At 36.9% G+C, this 20,907-nt stretch overlaps 1 protein-coding gene across 2 annotated transcripts in view; it reads left to right on the top strand.

The window, feature by feature from the left end:
- The window catches only part of acox1 (acyl-CoA oxidase 1, palmitoyl), a 41,806-nt gene extending 21,327 nt beyond the window's left edge, over positions 1-20,479 (top strand). For both annotated transcript variants that reach the window (XM_079376608.1, XM_079376607.1), the window contains exons 7-14: positions 2,149-2,318; positions 2,419-2,581; positions 2,721-2,911; positions 15,259-15,435; positions 15,583-15,688; positions 16,893-17,036; positions 19,404-19,610; positions 19,721-20,479. In XM_079376608.1, coding sequence (XP_079232734.1) covers positions 2,149-2,318; positions 2,419-2,581; positions 2,721-2,911; positions 15,259-15,435; positions 15,583-15,688; positions 16,893-17,036; positions 19,404-19,610; positions 19,721-19,771 — 1,209 coding nt within the window. In that variant the 3' untranslated portion in view covers positions 19,772-20,479. The remainder of the gene's footprint in view (positions 1-2,148; positions 2,319-2,418; positions 2,582-2,720; positions 2,912-15,258; positions 15,436-15,582; positions 15,689-16,892; positions 17,037-19,403; positions 19,611-19,720) is intronic.
- The last annotated feature ends 428 nt before the right edge of the window (positions 20,480-20,907 follow it).

Genomic DNA, 20,907 nt, shown 5'->3' with positions numbered 1-20,907 from the left:
ACATGCTTGTAATCAGGACTTCTGAAATTGGAAATAGGAAATTTTGATAGCACACGAAGGCAGTATGATTCCATATTTCCTTACAGGAATCCAGAAAATTTCCCAATTCTAGATAGAGTCATACAGCGGCAGCTCACATGCATGAAAGTGGCATGTTTGATACAAGAAATTAGCAGTCTAATAAAGAGGTTGATTGCCAAAAAGTATTTTATGTATTTTGAAAATATAAAAATACTAAGATTAAATATATTTAAATACAAAATACAATTGATTTTTTCAAAGGTATTTAAATACAAAATGCAAAATAATATTTTGTATTTCAAATACGTATTTTAAATACATGTATTTGAAATACTGCCCATCCCTGCCTATATTAACTGTGTTCCAAAATACAAGAGACAAAATCTATATTAATCCTGTAAATAAACAGAAAAGCAACATGTTGTGACATAAAAATAACTAACATAAATATAGCTGCAAGTAGCGATTACATTTTAGACATTACATATTATTTAGCAAGCCTTTAACCACCTAAATCGATGATTAAAAAAGCATTTTTGGCAAATCCATGTAATTTACCATAGAAATATAATTTTTTAACGTTTATGACTGTTATAGCACCAGCTATGGTCTGATCTCCTTAAAGTTTTGCATGCTTGTTTAGAATCACCTGTTGCAAGTGCTCACCAGGTTTTGTGAAGTATTGAGTTTTCCTTTAGGCTTGATAGGATTTTGGGTAAATTTGGACAGGCCCATTTTCTTAAAGGCTCCGTTATAGCTTCCCAAAAGGTAAATTTCAACATCTTTTTGATAATTATTGACCTAGAGAGTCCAGAGAATAAATTCAAGATTTAGCTAAAAACCTAGGACTAGTTTGCAAAAGTAGATTTTTAACATAATCTTTCAAACATTTAACAAACGATTTGATTGACAGCAGTAGTTCTAGAGGCAAAGTTGTCCGTAATGAGGAGTTCTATCATATGATATAAATATTGTGCGTATGTGCAAAAAAAAACAAAAACATGCAACGTACAGTCGTTTATTCCCTTGAAAAATGCAATATCATCCCCCAGTGGCCAATTTCTTTCAATCAGGCCCACTGAGTTTCGTTCCGATTGGCCTCTGTTAACTTTGTCTGATAGGTGCTGAAAATTCATAGGCCAATGCCGACCATGTTTTTTGAGATAAACACATGTCCTTATAGACACTTGTGGCACTTTGGACCAAGACCGTGCACTCTGATTTTCATGTTGATAGGATGAATGGTTGCGCAGTTATAACCATTTCAGTTTTTTTCCCTCTTATAGCACCACCAAGTGTCCAAGCTCCGTGATTTTTTTCCCTGTGACCTCAGATTGAGCTCTTACATAAATGTTCTGAGTTTGGCGAAGATATCTCATTTTGTTCAGGAGTTATAGGCATTTTACTAAAGGTGGCCCTGCCCCTTTCGAACGTTTTGGCGTCCTTTTGCGATGGCGAGTCGAAAGATCAACTTTTTTGATAATCATTGATATTCTCTTTCTGCACTAGTTTGGTTCCGATCGGGCGAAAAACCGAGAACTAGTTTGTAATAGTAGGCTTTTAAAAAAATGCGAAATACCCCAAAATTTGTGTGCATTTTGTCTGGCATGAGCCAAGGATTCAAACAACATAAGACACTTGAGCCTGAGACTGACTGTTTAGGAGTTATGAGGGATTTTGTTATTTTGATCACTATATTGCCCCCGTCAGGCCGATTGGGGCGAGCCTTGGTCACATTGTAGGTGATGGGAGTACTACAATCTCTCTAAGTTTCAAGTCTCTACAACTTATGGTTTGGTTTGCACAATCAGTTTTACATGGAGATTGCTGATCCTTGGCCATTCTAACAATTACAATAGGGTTTCAGCACTACACGCTTGAACCCCTAAAAAAGATAGGAATACAGATTTTACATCATTTTTAGATCACTAAACAAATGAATGCAAATTCGTGATATTCATTTGAACTATTTTAACAAATTAATAAGTCTGAATTCTCTTGTTTTCACTGGAAGATTCAAAGATCATGCTGAGATAAGCTGGATCAGTAGTACTTTGTGTACATGGTGTTTATGCCAGCTCATGTGCATGCTATTATTAAAGCTTTGTGGTGTATATGCTTGTGTAGGTTGAGCCGGATGGTACTTATGTGAAGCCTCCTAGCGATAAGCTCACATATGGCACCATGGTGTTTATTCGTTCCATGATAGTGGGGGAGTCAGCACGAGCTCTCTCCAAGTCCTGCACCATTGCCATTCGTTACAGTGCAGTCCGACACCAGTCTGAACTACGGCAAGGGTGGGTCTATGTCTCTGTCTCACTCAAACACATACACATACACACAGACCTAACTGTATATATTTTAGGTAATTTAAATAACTTTTCTTTTTTCTTTTAGAGAGCCAGAACCACAGATCCTAGACTATCAGACCCAGCAGTATAAACTCTTTCCTCTGCTGGCCACTGCCTATGCCTTCCACTTTGTGGGGCAATACATGAGTAAAACATACCATCGTATCTCAGGAGACATTAATCAGGGTGACTTCAGTGAACTGCCAGAGGTATGGAGAATATGTTCTTAAAAAGAGTTATATTTTATACGTTCATGAGTTTCATGTGCTTGCATATGCCTGTTTTTAGATCAATTTCAGTCTCTTGATTTATCTCCTTTTGTATTTCTCCATTCTATTCTTTCTATAGCTGCATGCTCTATCTGCAGGTCTGAAAGCATTTACCACCTGGGTGGCAAATGCAGGAATTGAGGTTTGTCGCATGTCATGTGGTGGTCATGGTTACTCCCGCTGCAGCAGTTTACCTGACATCTACGTCACCTTTACACCGACCTGCACTTATGAGGGAGAGAATACTGTTATGATGCTGCAGACAGCTAGGTAAAAAAACCACCTGTTTACCTTTAAGGGATAGTTCACACAAAAATTAAAATTACCTCATGATTTACTCACCCTCAGGCCATTCTAGGTGTATATGACTTTGTTCTTTTAGAGGAATCCAAACGGAGTTATATTTAAGAACATCCTGGCTCTTCCATCTTCCAATCTTTATCATAAGGAGTGGGTGTTATTTTTCAATAGTCCAAAAGAAGTCCAATAAAGCGCATCCATCCATAATAAAAAGTGCCCCACATGGCTCCGGGGGGTGAATAAAGGCCTCTTGTAGTGAATTGATGCGTTTTTGTAAGAAAAATATCCATATTTAAAATGTTAAGCACTAGGGCTGCTCGATTATGACAAAAATCATAATCACGATTATTTTGGTCAATATTGTAATCACGATTATTTAAAACAATTATTTAGTGGGCCATATTACCAAAAATTTATATGAAAGATTTATTTAAAGATATATATCAAACATATATTTTCTGTAAATAAGGTTGCTATGACATCTACATTTTAGAGACCAGCGAAATGTCACAATTCTCTTCACGATTCAGTTAGGCTCATCAATGATTACCCCATCAACTTCGGTCAGAAATCTTGGTGTAATCTTTGATGACCAGCTGACCTTCAAAGAGCACATTGCAAAGACTGCTCGATCCTGCAGGTTTGCACTACACAACATCAGAAAGATCAGGCCCTTTCTGACAGAGCATGCTGCGCAACTTCTTGTCCCAGGCCCTTGTTGTTTCTAGACTGGACTACTGCAATGCTCTTCTGGCTGGTCTGCCATCAAACACAATCAAACCTCTACAAATGATTCAGAATGCAGCGGCACGACTGATCTTCAACGAGCCCAAAAGAGCACATGTTACGCCTCTCTTCATCTCCTTGCACTGGCTACCAGTGGCAGCTCGCATTCAGTTCAAGACACTGATGCTTGCGTACAGAACTACCACAGGCTCAGCACCCTCCTACTTCCACTCACTATTACAAACCTACATCCCCTCCAGAAGTTTGAGATCTGCTAGTGAGCGACGCCTTGTGGTACCATCACAGAGAGGCTCAAAATCACTCTCCAGAACGTTCTCGTTCACCATTCCTGGCTGGTGGAATAATCTTCCCACCCCTATCAGGAACGCTGGATCCCTGGCAATCTTCAAGCAGCAACTGAAAACTAAAAATATATTCCCATTGTTCAGTAGAATGTAGGCCTACGTAATAGCCTACTAAAATGATTAAAACCTTATTTTTAAGGAATAATCATAAAATATGTCTTCAATGTTTTAATTGTAATATTAAATCCCCTTTGTTTTTATGCCGGAAAAAAACAGAACACCCCCCCCCCCCCCCCCCCCAAAAGCCATAAACGTAGTGGAAACACTGGATTTGCACGTGAAATTTGCTTTTTATGAGGAACAAAAGTGCACCTGCGGAATGGAGCGCAATAATCGTTTTATCTCGATTACTGTATTTTCATAATCGTTGGAGGCCGAAATTGAAATCGAAACTGAATTTCGATTAATTGCACAGCCCTAATAAGCACTAATCTCTAGCTTCCGTCATATGTGCATTCACAATAGAATGCCGTTTCGGGCGGATGACATAGGCCTAGGTGTAGTGTAAGCTCCGGTGAGAAGTTCAGTAGGGTCTGGCTGCAGACATGCACTTGCATTTTCAGAATTGCATTCTCAGACACCTGCACTTCCGCAACTCACTTGCAATCTTTTTATTTTAATTTATTAATTATTTTTTAAATAGAATCTCTCAACATTTTACACAAGTAGCCAGGTGGTGAAGACAAGAAAAAAAGAAACTGATTTACGAAGTCACTTGCAATCGCCGCTTGCACTCTTTACTGCTTGCGACGTCACCCAATACGGTCTGGCTGCAGACATGCACTTGCATTTTCAGACTTGCATTCTCAGACACCTGCACTTCCGCAACTCACTTTCACTCTTTTTTCTTTTTTCTTTTTATTTATTAATAATTTTTTTAATTGAAACTCTCAACATTTTGCACAAGCAGCCAGGTGGTGAAGACAAGAAAAAAGAATGTCTATTTACACTAACTCCACCCACTAACGGTAGGGTTAGGGTAGGTGTAGGGAGGGCTTTATTGTCCCAATAAGGTGGCATCCATTTAATAATCTGAATTAAAACTATAATTTACACTCAATATGTTATTATTGCGTACTGTTTTATAATGTACTACAATACTGAGGTTCAGATAATTGCCACTATTTGCAATAAGTAGTATAAATAGCAGAAAATCTTGCTATTTTAACATAGTGTAAATAGAATCTATAGCTATTTACACTTAGTGCATATAGCCGCTGCCAAAAAATAAACTAAATTACGAAGTCACTTGCAATCGCCACTTGCACTCTTCACTATCTGCGACGTCACTTGTAATCCACACAAACCGTGTGTGTTGCCAATGAAGACAAGATGTTCTGGTGGTTAAACGATTAAAACTAATTTAATATCATAACATACAGCATCCTGCAAGTCATCTGTAGGAGAAAAAGACAAGACCCGCAAATCAGTGGGGACAGAACAGCAGAATATAAACGCAATGTGCAAAGTCTATCACTAAGCACTTTTACACCTAGTTCAAGTTCAAGTTTATTTGTATAGCGCTTTTTACGATACAAATTGTTGCAAAGCAGCTCTACGGGAAATTAAGTTTCCACAATATATTTATATATTGCAGAACCTTAACATATTTAATTTATGGCCAAATTTGGTAATTCTGTATGTTGTCTGAGATTTGGCATCCTCTGAGGTCCTCTGAGGGGTTGGCATCATCTTTTCTCAGGTGTTCGGTCATCTCAGATCATTTAAGGGTTGGATCCAGACTGAATCTTCTGTAATTCCTAGTTAGCAGAAACAGAGAAACAAATAGAGACATAAGTAGCGTAGCTGCTGTTCCATCTAATCAAAAATGATTTGTTCAACCCAAGCTAAAGAATAATAATAATGTACATTTGATCAGATATAACTGCAGTACAAGATTATAAGATGCATTATGTTAATGCTTGGCTAAAGAGATGTGTCTTTAATCTAGATTTAAACAGAGAAAGTGTATCTGAACACCGAACGTTATCAGGAAGGCTATTCCAGAGTTTGGGAGCCAAATGTGAAAAAGCTCTACCTCCTTTAGTGGACTTTGCCATCCTAGGTACTACCAAAAGTCCAGAGTTTTGCGACCTTAGGGAGCGGGTTGGATTGTAGCGTGGTAGAAGACAAGTTAGGTACGCAGGAGCTAAACCATTTAGGGCCTTATAGGCAAGTAATAATATTTTGTAAATGATACGGAATTTAATAGGTAGCCAGTGCAGAGACTGTAAAATTGGGGTAATATGATCATATTTTCTTGACCTGGTAAGAACTCTAGCCGCTGCATTTTGGACTATCTGTAGCTTGTTTATTGAAGATGCAGGACAACCACCTAGCAGTGCATTACAATAGTCCAGTCTAGAGGTCATGAATAGGGATGGGTATCGTTAAGGTTTTAACGGTATTACTACTCTTACCGATACTGCTTATCGATGCGGTACTTTAACGGTATTCTTATCGGTACTTTTTGTTTTACTTTGTTTCTTTGTTCATATTCTTACAGTATCTTATCTTATGTATATAAAACACTAAAAATGCCTGCACTTCATCAATTTGTAAATGCACCAGTGTGCAGGTATTTTTAGTGTTTTATATACATAAGATAAGATACAGTAACAACATGAACAAAGAAACAAAGTAAAACAAACTGACAAATACAATAAAATAAACATACAAACGAAATGAAATAAACAGTGCTTTCATTTTTCCATGAAGGTCTACTAATATTAATGTTCAGGTAAGTAATAGTTACAAAAGTAATCAAATGTAAATGAGCACTGCATAGTTTTCACTGTATGTACTGATAGATTTATGTTTATTAAAGCTATAACGTTGTTCAGATTAAGAGCTGTGGGTGATTTTCTCTTTGCATTTTGTTCTTTGATTAACATTGATGGCTCAAGCTCCAGTCTGACACTTTAAGACAATATACTGACACGCAACGCATTTTTTGGCATATTTTTGTGTGTTATTTCGACGCGCCCGAAGCTCAAAGTGTACTTTGCTTGTCCGTTTTGGAGCACGCCGCCGCACAGGCACACGCGCGCACACACATTTTAGCCTGGGGAAGAGCATCACTTGTGCAGATTGTACTTTCAACGTTTCACTATCAAATATGTCCTGCAATGTAGCAACAGTAAAGACGGCATTTTATAACAATCACTGATTGAGCTGATTCAGATGTTAAGTTTTGGTTCGGAGGAACGAATCCGCGCCGCTATGAAGGGAAGGGAGTTGTGCTAGAAGAAATGCGGCTATAATCCTTGGAAGCCAAAATAAAAAAAAATAAAAAAATACTTAGCTTAATATAACAGCCACAGGCCTAAAGTGTGAGCAGATGTTTGAATAGTTGGTTCTCTCTTCTATCATAATTAAACAGGACTTTCATGTTGCGTGTGCTGAAGCTCCTCCGCGTGAGCTTCTGGCTTCTGAATTGCGCATAGCAAAAATGCATCATAGACAAATGTTTGAATATTATTGCACATAAAAACAGCTGGCGACATTATATATATATATATATATATATATATATATATATATATATAGAGAGAGAGAGAGAGAGAGCAACAATAAATGTATGTGTGTTTTCTTAATTTCTCCAATACCGACAGAAGTACCGATAACGTCAGAGCTTATCAATACTCCGGTCTTTCATAATTTAGCCCCGAGACCGATTTAATACCGAGTTTCGGTACCCATCCCTAGTCATGAATGCATGAGCTAGCTTTTCTGCATCAGAAACAGGTAGCATGTTTCGAAGCTTGGCAATGTCTCTAAGATGGAAGAATGCTGTTTTTGTAACATGGGAAATATGATTTTCAAAGGACGTCTAGTTGCAAATTGTAATCCAAGAGATTTTGTGTACTGTTTTTTGGTCCAATAAGTAATATGTAATATCTCTGTCTTATCTGAATTTAATAGGAGGAAATTATTGGTCATCCAATCTTTTACATTTTTTACACAATGTATTAGCTTAGATAGTTTAGAAGTTTCATCTGGTCTTGTTGAGATATATTGTTGAGTATCATCAGCATAACAATGAAAACTAATCCCGTTTTTTCTAATAATATTACCAAGGGGCAACATGTATATTGAAAATAGCAGAGGACCTAGGACAGATCCTTGTGGTACTTCATACTTTACTGGTGATAATTGAGATGACTCCCCATTTAAATGAACAAAGTGGTAGCGATCGGACGGGTAGGATCTAAACCATCTTAAAGCCTGCCCTTGAATACCAGTATAGTTTTGTAATCGATCTATGAGTATGTCATGGTCTATAGTGTTGAACGCAGCACTAAGATCAAGTAATACTAGCAATGAGATGCAGCCTTGGTCTGAAGCAAGAAGCAAGTAGCAAGTCATTTGTAATTTTAACAAGTGCAGTTTCTGCACTATGGTGAGGCCTGAAACCTGTCTGAAATTCTTCATAGAGATAATTTTTTTCCAAGAAGGAGCACAATTGAGCAGACAACTTTTTCTAAAAATTTTGACATAAACGGAAGATTTGAAAGGGGTCTGTAATTTGCCAGTTCATTAGAATCTAGTTGTGGTTTCTTAATAAGAGGCTTAATAACCGCCAGCTTGAATGGTTTTGGGACGTGACCTAAAGATAATGACGAGTTAATAATATTGAAAAGCGGTTCTTCTGCTACAGGTAACAACTCTTTCAGTAGTTTAGTGGGTACAGAATCTAATAAACATGTTGTTGGTTTAGATGCACTGATAAGTTTATTTAGCTCTTCCTATCCTATAGTTGCAAAGCACTGCAGTTTTTCTTTGGGTGCGATGAATGAAGCTGAAATACTAGACGCAGTAGAATATACATTTGTTATTGTATTTCTGATGTTATCTATTTTATCAGTAAAGAAATTCATAAAGTCATTACTATTAAACTGAGGGAATATTTAGATCGGGTGGCGTGTGTTTATTTGTTAATCTAGCCACTGTGCTAAATAAGAACCTTGGATTGTTTTGGTTATTATCTATGAGTTTGCAGATATGCTCTACCCTGGCAGCTTTTAGAGCCTGTCTATAGCTGGACATACTATTTTTCCACGCAATTCTAAAAACTTCCAAGTTAGTTTTTCTCCATTTGCGCTCCAGATTACGAGTTTCTTTCTTGAGAGAATGGGTATAACTGTTGTACCATGGCACAGTACGCTTTTCTCTAACCTTTTTCAATTTGAGGGGGGCAACAGCTTCTAATGTATTAGAGAAGATAGTGCCCATGTTGCTAGTCATTTCATCTAATTCATGTGTATTTATGGGTACACAGAGCAGTTGAGATAAATCAGGCAGGTTATTTGTGAATCTGTCTTTGGTGGCTGGAACAATAGTTCTGCCCGGACGATAACGCGGAGCCATATAATTAATATCAGTAATACGCAGCATGCACGATACAAGGAAATGATCAGTAACATCCTCACTTTGAGGTACAATATCTATATCGGTAAGATCAATGTGATATAATTAAATCTAGCGTATTAAAACGATGAGTGGGCCCGGTGACGTTTTGCTTGACTACAAAATAGTTTATTAGGTCAGTAAACGCAAGTCCTAACGCATCATTTGTATTATCAATGTAAATGTTAAAATCTCCGACAATTAGCACTTTATCAACATTAACCAATAGATCTGAGAGGAAATCTGCAAATTCTTTTAGGAAATCAGTATATGTCCCTGGCGGTCTATACACAGTAGCCAGAGCAAGAGATAGGAGAGATTTCTTTTGCATATCTAACAGTGTAACATTAAGCAGAAGTATTTCAAATGCGTTAAACCTCCTGTATCCTGTTTTCTGAGTAACATTGAGAATATCACTATATATTGTTGCAACACCGCTGGCACGACCAGTCTGACGGGGCTCATGTTTATAACAGTAGCTCATTTAGACCAAAATATTAATTTGGTTTAAGACCGGTTACAGTCAGGCAGAGTACATCAAAATTATTATCTGTGATCATTTCATTTACAACAACTGCTTTGGGTGCGAGTGATCTAATGTTTAGGAGCCCAAGCTTTAAAAATAGTTTTTGATCATTTATTTTGCATTTTTCTGGTTTAATCATGATCAGATTTTTTCTAGATCCTGCATTAAATTTATATTTTGACCTCGCTATTCGGGGAACAGACACAGTCTGCATAGATTGGACAACGCAAGTACTTCTATCATTTAAGTGGGTAGAACAAAAGTCATCATAGTAGTTATTTGAGAATTGGCTTACTAGTCAGATGGAGCGTAGCGTCCTGGAGATGTTGTCCGACAGGAGTTCCGCTCCGACTCAGCTGGGGTGCAGGCCATCAGCACGAAAAAGCCTAGGACGCTCCCAGAAAAGATTCCAATTATTAACAAAGAGCAGTTTCTGTTCTTTACACCATGACAATAACCATTTGTTTAAAGCAAACAGTCTACTGAACCTTTCGTGTCCTCGTCGATACGTGGGAAGCGGTCCTGACACGATGATCGTCGTTGCGGGCGATGTGTTGCGTACCGTCTCGATCAGGCTCCTGAAGTCCCTTTTCAGTGTCTCCGTCTGCCGCAGCTTGGTGCCGTTAACCCCCGCGTGCAGCACGACAGCACCGATGCTCTCGTCGCCCTTCAGGATCGCGGATATCTGCGCAGAAACATCGAGAACACGAGCACCGGGGAAACAGTGAGTGTGCACTTCACCTTCAGCTAACATAGCACGGACGTGCCGGACGATGAAATCTCCGACGATCACAGTGTCGTGTTCTGTCTCGCGGAGGGGCGCGAAGCGGTTCCGGGTGGAGATCTCGAAGACCGGAGGCGGCGGAGGGGGAGAGGTCGTTGCCCGGGGCCTGGCTCGCATCTTCCGCTGCTGGTGCACCCAGGGTCCTTGGCGTCCCGGCGCTGGAGTGAAGGACATCTGGGAAGATCGCGTCCTGGGTGCACAGGGTCTGTGCAAAGAAACACACGGAGTAGAGGTGGTGGGAGTGTTAGTGATACTTACCCCGGACTTCTGAGCGTCAGCCCGGGATGTTTCCAGCGCGGCTCTCTGCTCTCTCAGCTGGGCCTGCTTCTCCACGGCCTCCAGCTGCACCGAATGCAGCTCGAATGTGTCCTCACCTGCACTCAAAGGTAGACACACATCCGCCATTTAAGCAAGTAACAGTGAAACAATGATAATGTGTGTGAATAGAGTATTAGCAATCTCAGCAAGATTAGCGGCAGCCACGCTGCCGATGCTAACGGGCTATAAGCTAATAGCAGACTCGAGAAATCAAAATAAAACTAGTGATAACAAGGCGCTCTGATTGGTTTTGTTTTAGAATGCTATAGGGGATATATTCACACGTTATAGAAAATTATAGTGTATAAAATTGTTTTTAAGATCAAACTCAAAACACGCAGTCACAAATCAGCGCATCACCTAGAAAATCATAAACACTTAATATGACTTAATGTGTTAAGATAGAGCTATTAAAAGATCAAATTCGATATGTATAGTTTATTAATTTAATGTACTACAAGGCAAGCATATGGCCATAAACACAACAAGCAAACTTTCACTTTTCCTCCCAATAGGCCTACAGCAATACGCTTAATGTGGCTTAATAACGGACTAAGATGATGAAGACCAAATTCAGTATCTCTTATTGTTGATGCAAACTATACAGACCATATGAACGTGCATTAAGAAATGCATTAAGTGATATTAAAAGGACCAACTAATGTAACCGGTTCTACTTCGCCTCGCTCCAAGCGGGATTCGAACCACGATCTCCGGCGTGGTTCGGCTAAAGGCCATGGACTCTAGCATCAGTCGCTAGAGTGCCTCTTTTTTGAGATCAGGGGAGTGAGGTTTACACGCAAAGCTCTTATTAGCCTTCGACAGTTACACAGGCAAGCAGACGAGCCCAGAACGCAATGTGTTAAGTTGCACATTAAACATTTTCCTCTCATAGAAAATCATTATATAAAACACGTTATGTAGCTTAATGGACAAAGACAATGATACAAAAGGGCTGTAGACGTGTCTACACAATTGAAATAAACTGCAGTTTATTTCTAAATGGGGAAAATTTACGCGTTGCGTTAATTCTGGGCTCACTTTCTGTACATATTAATTATGTTTTAATAATGAAGAGGAGCATATTGAGTTTGGCAGTTATAATCTTAGTCCGTTATGCCACATTAGTATGCCACGTTTTGCGGTATGGGAGGAAACACTACATAGCCTATACATTATATTAATAAACTGTATATTGAATTTGATCTTTTAATATCACTTATTTAATAGTACTACTCTTCTTAACACATTAAGCCATATTTAGTGTTTATGGTTTTCTACGGTAGGGTTAAAAGCGCTTAATGAGAGACTTTGCACATTGCTGCTGTTCTGTCTCCACTGATTTGCGGGTCTTGTCTTTTTCTCGTACAGATGACTTGCAGGACGCTGTATGTTATGATTATATATATATATGATTAGTTTTAATCATTTAACCACCAGAGCGTCTTGTCTTCATTGGAAACAGGCATGGTTTGTGTGGATTGCAAGTGACGTTGCAGGCAGCGAAGAGTGCAAGTATGCAGCGATAGTGACTTCGTAATATAATAGTGACTTTTGTCCAAAGCGACTTACAAATAAGAAAAAGTAACTGCCGTGGTATAATAACCTTTTTATACCAATCCAACAAATCACCATTTAAATTCAGCTGGACCCACTTTCCTGTTTATCAACTAAAAATGGCCAAGCAAGTGCACACACTGACAAGATACGCAATACAGTACGAGACCAAACGCGATTTCAGCACCTCTCAACACAGTAAACAAAATAAGCGTTTCCTAGCAACGGCAAATGCGCTAAACACTGAGACAAGTAAATACACTTACGAGCTGATTTTAAACTTCCGCTGATAGACTGCTTCTCTTAAAGACTATTTCATTACACTGCCTTCTGCTGGCGCTTGAACCCACTTTCCTGTTTATCAACTAAAAATGGCCAAGCAAGTGCACACACTGACAAGATACGCGATACAGAACGAGACCAAACGCGATTTCAGCGTTTTTAAATTTAAAACATAATTAATAAATTTAAATAAAAAATTAAAAAGACTGCAAGTGACATCACTTGGGGAAGTGCAGGTGTCTGAGAGTGCAAGTCTGAAAATGCAAGTGCATGTCTGCAGCCAGACCCTTCTCGATTTGTAAAGAAAAATGTGAGTGGATTTTGATACAAGCCAAGAGGAGACTGGTTTTCCTTTGCTAAAGTAAGGAAACTTTGCTTCCTTTGCTCCTGTAAACAAATGTCCTGCGTTATCCGCTGGACGCACCTCTCTTATGAAATTGTTGTAAAGTTAGTGGAAGCTAAAACAGTAATATACACCTAGGATGGCTTGAGGGTGAGTAAATTATTGGTTAATTTTCATTTTTGGGTGAACTATCCTTTCAACTGTTTTAAACATCAGCAGAATTTGGATGGAATTAATTTTCAAAACAATTTAATTTCACAATTAAAAATAACATCTGAAGCTGGCATAGCATGTAGAAACCAACAGACATAATTGTCTGTTGTGTGGGTGTTAATGCGTAAACAAACCTGCATGACCATAGCAACCGGGATTATCAGAGATAGATAAAACATTTTTACATTATAACATTCGTTAACTGATTGTGTGTTTTTATTTAAAATTTGTATTATTATTATTATTATTAACTGGTTAGGGATATATTTTTATATTTATTGTTTATGCTTATTTCAATCCGTGTATCGCGTCACCTAATTAATGTTCTGTATAATTATGCTAGTATTATTAATATGCTACCATATATTTTGCTATAAATTACTATAAATGCCTGACAATTATGCCAATAAAGTTTGGACTTTATGATTGTATTTACACCCATGTGTGATGATAAATGAGTGTGTTGTTTTCATTTACAAATGAAACTATGCAAATTATTAATTCCTCAACGAAACGCTGTAGTATTTATAATTATAGTCTATTAATTAGTCAAAATAAAATAAAATGTTAAATTCAACCTATAAACTGCACTTCCAGTAAACATTTGTCATGTAGCATAACCAAAGGTTTATTGCCATGTCGAGCATTTACAGTAGGCTTTTATTTACGAAACCATTCAAAACGTTAAGTAAAGAGATCGAAATAAAGGGTGTAAAATCAAATACTTAACAACGAATATAAAAATATAACCAATAATAATAATTAAAATATTAATATACAAAATATTACAGAAAAAGACAATCAGTTAATGGACTAACAAGACTGTGGGATGGATAAACATTTTTCTTGTAGGCCATTTTGATTTTATGTATATGTAACATTTATTCATGATAAACTTCATTCGAATGCCGACTACATCATGCACAATACAGTTCGGTAGCCTAGGACTATGGTTAATTAAATAATTTAATAATGTAATAATTTCTATAATTATTAATATAATAACTTCTTAATTCAAAGTAAAATATTAATAAATCTATCTCTGATAATCTCAAGTTACTTTGGTCATGCAGGTTTGTTTACACATTAAACTCTTGGCCACAAGAAAAATTAGTAATTTCCTTAACATAAGAATTCATGGCCATGAGAAATGGATGTTGTTCCCTGAAGATAGGAGGTTAAAGATATACATAAAAAGTTACACTGCTCAATTTGAAAAGTTCGTAGAACAATCTGTGTAGTTCAGCGTGACCTCACTGTGCTGTTACAGCCTATGTGAAGGATGATAATGCTAGTGAAGTGCAAAGTCTATACATAATAAAAAATATTTTAGCTTCCAGATACGTCACGAATATGGAAATATTTAGATTTGTGCAGAATGAGAGAGGTAGGCTTCAGTTTCTCCTTTAAATGAATTAGTTTTGGCTTGAAGTTTATATTTAGCCTAAATACTGCACCTTTAGAGGATTTGTTGTTGTCTAAAATAGCTTAGTTGTGGTTGCCATGATTGTAAACATTTTGCTTTATTTATCAGTATTTTAGCCTACACTATTTCTGAATGTAATAATAAAATGCGACGTATAGCCCCCCCCCCCCCCCCCCCCCCCCCCCCACACACACACCTTTTTAGGAAACAAGTAATTTAGTTATGATAACTTGCTTTTAGAACATTTGACCAGCAGAGCAATTACCATCTGGTTAAGGTAATCACAATTCTCAAGACAATTTCCTTTTATCATAATGAACTGATTGATTTGTACTACTTTTTATTACCTAACGTGTTCTATTAAATAGGTATTTGGTGAAGAGCTACAAACAAGCAAAGGCAGGTCAGCAGTTGACTGGCACTGTTTCTTACCTGAACGAACCTCAGACCAGGATACAGCCCCATTCTGTGTCCTCCCGGCCCACTGTTGTCAATATTAATGACCTGGCCAGCCTTGTGGAGACATACAAATTCAGAGCTTCGAAGTAAGTTGGATCCAGGAAAACAAATTTGTTTTTTGGTCAACATAGGTTGTAAAGTGTGCAATTGATAAATGTTGTTAAAACCTTGAGCACACTTAGCACATAGAATTTTTGCAGAGACTTAAGAATGTTTTTGAAAAATGCTCACAGGTTAGTTGAAATGGCAGCGAAGAACCTACAGGTGGAGCTACAGCACAGCAAGAGTAATGAGGACGCCTGGAACAACAGTTCCATTGATTTAGTCCGAGCATCTGATGTAAGGCTTCTTAAAATGAACCTTTGAACTATAGTGCTAATACAGGGGTGTCCAATCCTTGTCCTGGAGTGCTACTGTCCTGAATGGTTTATCGCCAACCATAATTAAACAAACCTAAAATAAGGTAATCAGGGTCTTCAGGACATGGGTTATGTCTGGAAACTTAGGCTGCTGACTTGTTGCCTACCTGCAGCGTTCTAGTTTGCAAGTACTTCCAGAGACTAATTTCGGACAAACTTCTGAGGCAGCATAACAGTCTGATGATCTATAACAAAATAGAAAAAAAGCTTTGGTGATAACCAAATATTTCTTATTAGAAATAAAATCAAAAGTTGAAAAGGCTGTTTAAAAACATAAATTAACACATAGACCTCCAATCACAACTTTCAGACACTATTATATTTTTTTAGCTCAATTGTCACAAGATTGGACATCCCTGTGCAAATGCAGTTTTTTTTTAAACCGTACATGTTAATCAGAGCCTAGTTCAGACTGTCACTCAATTTTTGTCATTTTTGTTCATATTGGAATAATATTTAGCAATATTTGGCAAAAAAGTATATGAAATATGATTTTTACACATTTACAAATCATATTTCTGGAAATCCATTTCTGTCACTTTCTCACGCCACATAAATACATCAAACAGTGTTTGTAGAAAACATTCTGAATGTTGTTTCTAAGTGCGAATCGAACGGAAAATGACAATAGACTACTGGTTTACACACCTCTTTGAGTTCTGAGACCAGCAGAGACAGCAGCAGAAAATAAAGCTGTGCACTCCAGCTTCCTACATTTCTGCTGCTGACACATAAAACATAATAATCCAGTCCAACATCAACATGTTGTCATGATGTAAGACAAAATCTTGCAAACCCTTACTGTTGTTGTTTTTTTTGACATAGGCATACCAACACAATATTGTTGCCATAGAAACTAATGCGGATATTCTATAAAACGAAAGCACACCGTGGGACACAAATCGGATCTGAACAGTTACACAGTGTGGACAGTCAATCATTTAGATCAGATTCCAATCAGATACACAAATAATTGGCTTGACAGTGTGAACATAGCTTAATTGTTTCAGTATACAAAACTCATTAAATAATTTAATTACTGATGATTTGTACAGATTCAGCACTGCAGAAATTGTTTTGGAGCTGTGTTTTGACTAATGTTCCTCTTCATTGTCTCTCTACAGGCGCATTGTCATTATGTGGTGGTGAAGCTGTTTGCTGCTAAACTGAGTGAGATTGGGGATACGGCTGTCCACTCTGTGCTTAGCACTTTGGCTCTGCTTTATGCCCTTCATGGAGTCGCACTGAACTCTGGAGACTTTTTACAGGTTATACTTTACGCATTTAGTTTTTAAAATTTGCCCATCCCACAATGGCAGAGCCAGGATATTTTCATTGGGGTGGCCAAGCATGGGCCAGCAATTAGTTTGGGGTGGCACAGAAATCTTCATTATTTTAACATACGTACTGGACTGTTTTTGTGACAACAACAATGCTGAATAGAGTTATTTGAGTTATTTATAAGTTGTGGATTTGATCAGGTAATACTAAATGAATTTGAACATTTTTGTATTATTCCTCACCTCCAAGCTTATTTAATAGACAAGAAGCTCTAACTGTAATAGTTCAGCTTGCTCAGTTAGCTTGGTTCTGGTTCTCAATGCCCCCAAAAGATTGTTTTCCTCCTTTGCTTCCTCATATGAATGAGACATGCAGATAACTTAATATTTTTTCAACTTTAATTGGATTTTATCGATAAACTCTTCAAAAATGCCAAGTTGGACTGTAAGGTCCATAAAAAAATTAATTGCAAAAAAAGAGAAGAAATATTTCAAAAATATAATATTGAACATTGAATGTTAAAAAAATAGTTGTCAAAATAAATATATATATATATAAAAAAAATGTATTTGTTATTATATATATTTGATATATTATTCATTTAATATATGAATCTCCATGTGAATTTAAATATGGCAAGGGTGGAAGCCAACAGCATATAAATATGATGAATGCAATATTAGTTATTCTATGCATTTAAACATGATCCATTTTCAATTTTACTTTACTATGCCAACATTGGTGATTATTTTCTAGTTCAAATTCGGTGCTCAAACTATAGCGATTTATGCCTTATATTATGATCTCGCAAATCTATACATTCAAGAGACATGTTCTTAAATGTGACACATTTTTAACAAATACATACTTGCATGCAAAGTTTTGATTCTGCTTTAATCGTCTCTATATTTAATCATGCTGTAGACTGTTAACTGTTCCACGATCTCTTATATCTATTATTTCTCTTATAGCTGCTGTAGCTCTTTCGGCACCTGCATCTCTTTCTTGTGCCTGGCAATTTGGAGAGTGCACATGAAAAGTTTCTCATGTGTTGTGGTCATGAAGAGGAGGTTTTATTTGTAAATAAACACAATTCTTGTTAAGAAAAAAACAGACAGAAACTGAAACTGCCATTTTGAGCCACCCCTTAGCTTCACCCCTGCCAATCCAGACAATCAATAAACCAGTATCTGTAAAGATGCTGAGTTCATTTAAAGACCAAGTATGCAGTTACTGTGCTAGTAGTGTCACTTAGTGTATTTTCAGTGAAACCCTGCTGTGTGAACAAAACCATATAGGACAAATAGTTTTCGGTCACTTTAACATTTTGTGAGAGTTGCTCTGCACTGCATACATGCTTATTGTAGGTATTCGTGTATGGTTTCATATTCATATCATCTGTGTGTCATCTGAAAATTTAGACCAGACGCTGTCCTCCATTGCAGCTCCCATCCATTTTGTGGTCTGCATGCGACTCAAATGCGCCGCTCTTTACTGAGGTTTAAAAGCTGCTGTTGGTTCATTAAAATGTGGCTGATGAAATCACACTTCAATTAAGATTTGTTGTGTCAGATGTGGTAAGATTTTGCAGCTTTGAACTTCACTGTCGATATTTTTACAGGTGTTAGTCACAAATAGAATAGGCTTGACTTCAATTTATATGTTGTAAAATGTCAGCATTACTAGGGCAGACTAGGGCAGTGACATTGAACTTTGAGAGCGTGCATGTTTGCATGACGACTCGATTGCTGTGTGCACTGCCACTCAGTCCAAATTGTAGACCCATTATATAACAATTGTGACATCTAGTCAGTATTTGTCTTGACTTTGAGCAATTTATATGCTAGTGTACTCCTAAAAATTTACAAAAAATAAAGGCAGATAAAAGATTATTCATTGAATTTACTAAAACAAATTTAAGGTAAGTGGTTGCAATCAATTTATTTTAGCTACATTTAAATAAATTTTGCAGAAAGTTAGTCAACTAAATGTGTTTATTTAAATGTAGCTAAAATAAATTGATTGCAATGACTTACCTTAAAAAAAAAATAGTATCTTTTTTTTTTTTGTGCATTTGCAGTCTTTCTGTTCTAGTAAAATGGATGAAAAAGTTTGACTCCTAGACATATATTTTTGTTCAATATAATGCTATCTGGAATGAGAATATCCTGTTAATGAGTTGTGCCCTGTCTCCTGGTTCACAGGGGTGCCCCACAGATTTGTGGAATGCCACTGGATATGTAGACCACTGATCTTTTTGATCAGCACTCTGTAATGCTAGATAAACTGACTTCAAGTTTAGAATATGTGTTCTATGAACAGCTATTCCTGATCATATTTTTTTTCTTTGTCAGGCTGGTCTGCTAACTGTTCCTCAGCTGGCTCAGATCTCACAGAGGCTGAAGGGTCTTCTCTCAGAGATAAGGCCCAATGCAGTGACTCTGGTTGATGCCTTTGACTACAGTGATGAGATGCTTAATTCTGTTCTGGGAAGATATGATGGCAATGTCTATGAGCACATGTTTGAGTGGGCCAAGAGGTCCCCTCTGAACCATACTGAGGTGTGTATTCAGTGAATTTCATGTGTGCATTATATTCATTTATGGTGATGCATGTTAAATAATTTCAGATGAACCTCTTCATTCAAACATTCATTTATTTATTTTTTAAGGTGCATGAGTCCCACCAAAAGTACCTAAAGCCACTACAGTCCAAACTGTAAGAAGTGCCTTTACTGGAGAAAGGGAAGAGTCCGTCCAAGAAAACTAATACCGTTAGCTCTCCTCTCCACCACCACTGGGTTTTTATCTACTGTAGAAAAGAAATTTGTCAGTGAAGAAATTATATTAATTTTTAAAGGATATGGTTCTATGCCTAATTCTAATTATTTAGAGTCGTAAGTCACGATTGCTTTCTCTGTGCACTTAATGATCATTTCAAGTTAAACCACTTCAATTACTTTTCGTAATTGTATAAATTTCTGTGAGTTTGTAATTTTTCCTTAATTGGTTTTTCTAGAGGATGCAATGTTACAATAAACATACTCATGATGTTTCAGATTCAAAAAGCTGAAATTATGAGACTATATAGTGGACCATATATGAAATACAGAAAGTGAATATTGCAAAATGTATACTCTGAATAACGTTTGAGTTTGAAATGATTATTTACTAAATAATGAATCATTTGAGGGTCATTTGACTTCTCAATGTCTATTAAAATCATGCCTTAAGACCCTCAGACAGGAATCTTTTCTTTTCTTTTGTAGCAACAATCAAAATTGATGTGCGGTATTAATGTCATTCCATTGCAATTATTTACACCATTTACATAGTGATATACTGATTTGTGTCCTGTTAATTTTTTTTCCACACTGTTGTTGTTATTTCATCTCTTATGTTACATTAATAAAGGAATAAATTAACATTTACTGTAGTGATTAAATAGCTTTTACTTCCATTTATGAATGTCGGTATTGCAATTTACATTTATAATTATAAGATTTATAGATATCTTCTTCTTTTAAGATATCTTATAGAATTATAAGATATATTGCGTTGTAGTAGGATGATATTTTCACCTCTCTTCAAAACCTAATAAAAAATTCACTCAGAAGGCTTCTTTGTAGCACTCTTATTCAATTATAATAACCATTGCAACAAAGACATAAAGAAGAAAATTTCCACAATGCTTATTTAAACATACAACAGTGATGCCACAACATTGATGCCTGGTCTTGAAATTTTAGGATATGTGCCATGAGAATGTGGTTTAATCTTGTAAATTCATGAAGTTTGTGAATGAAACATTGTCTAAACAGTAAAAGAAAATACCCACAGGAAAATAACAATCTTGCTA

Source organism: Barbus barbus (genome assembly GCF_936440315.1).
Source record: "Barbus barbus genome assembly, chromosome: 25".
NCBI classification, from domain to species: Eukaryota; Metazoa; Chordata; class Actinopteri; order Cypriniformes; family Cyprinidae; genus Barbus; species Barbus barbus.
The sequence above is the reverse complement of the archived record's forward strand: the minus strand, read 5'-3'. Positions and strand labels throughout refer to the sequence as shown.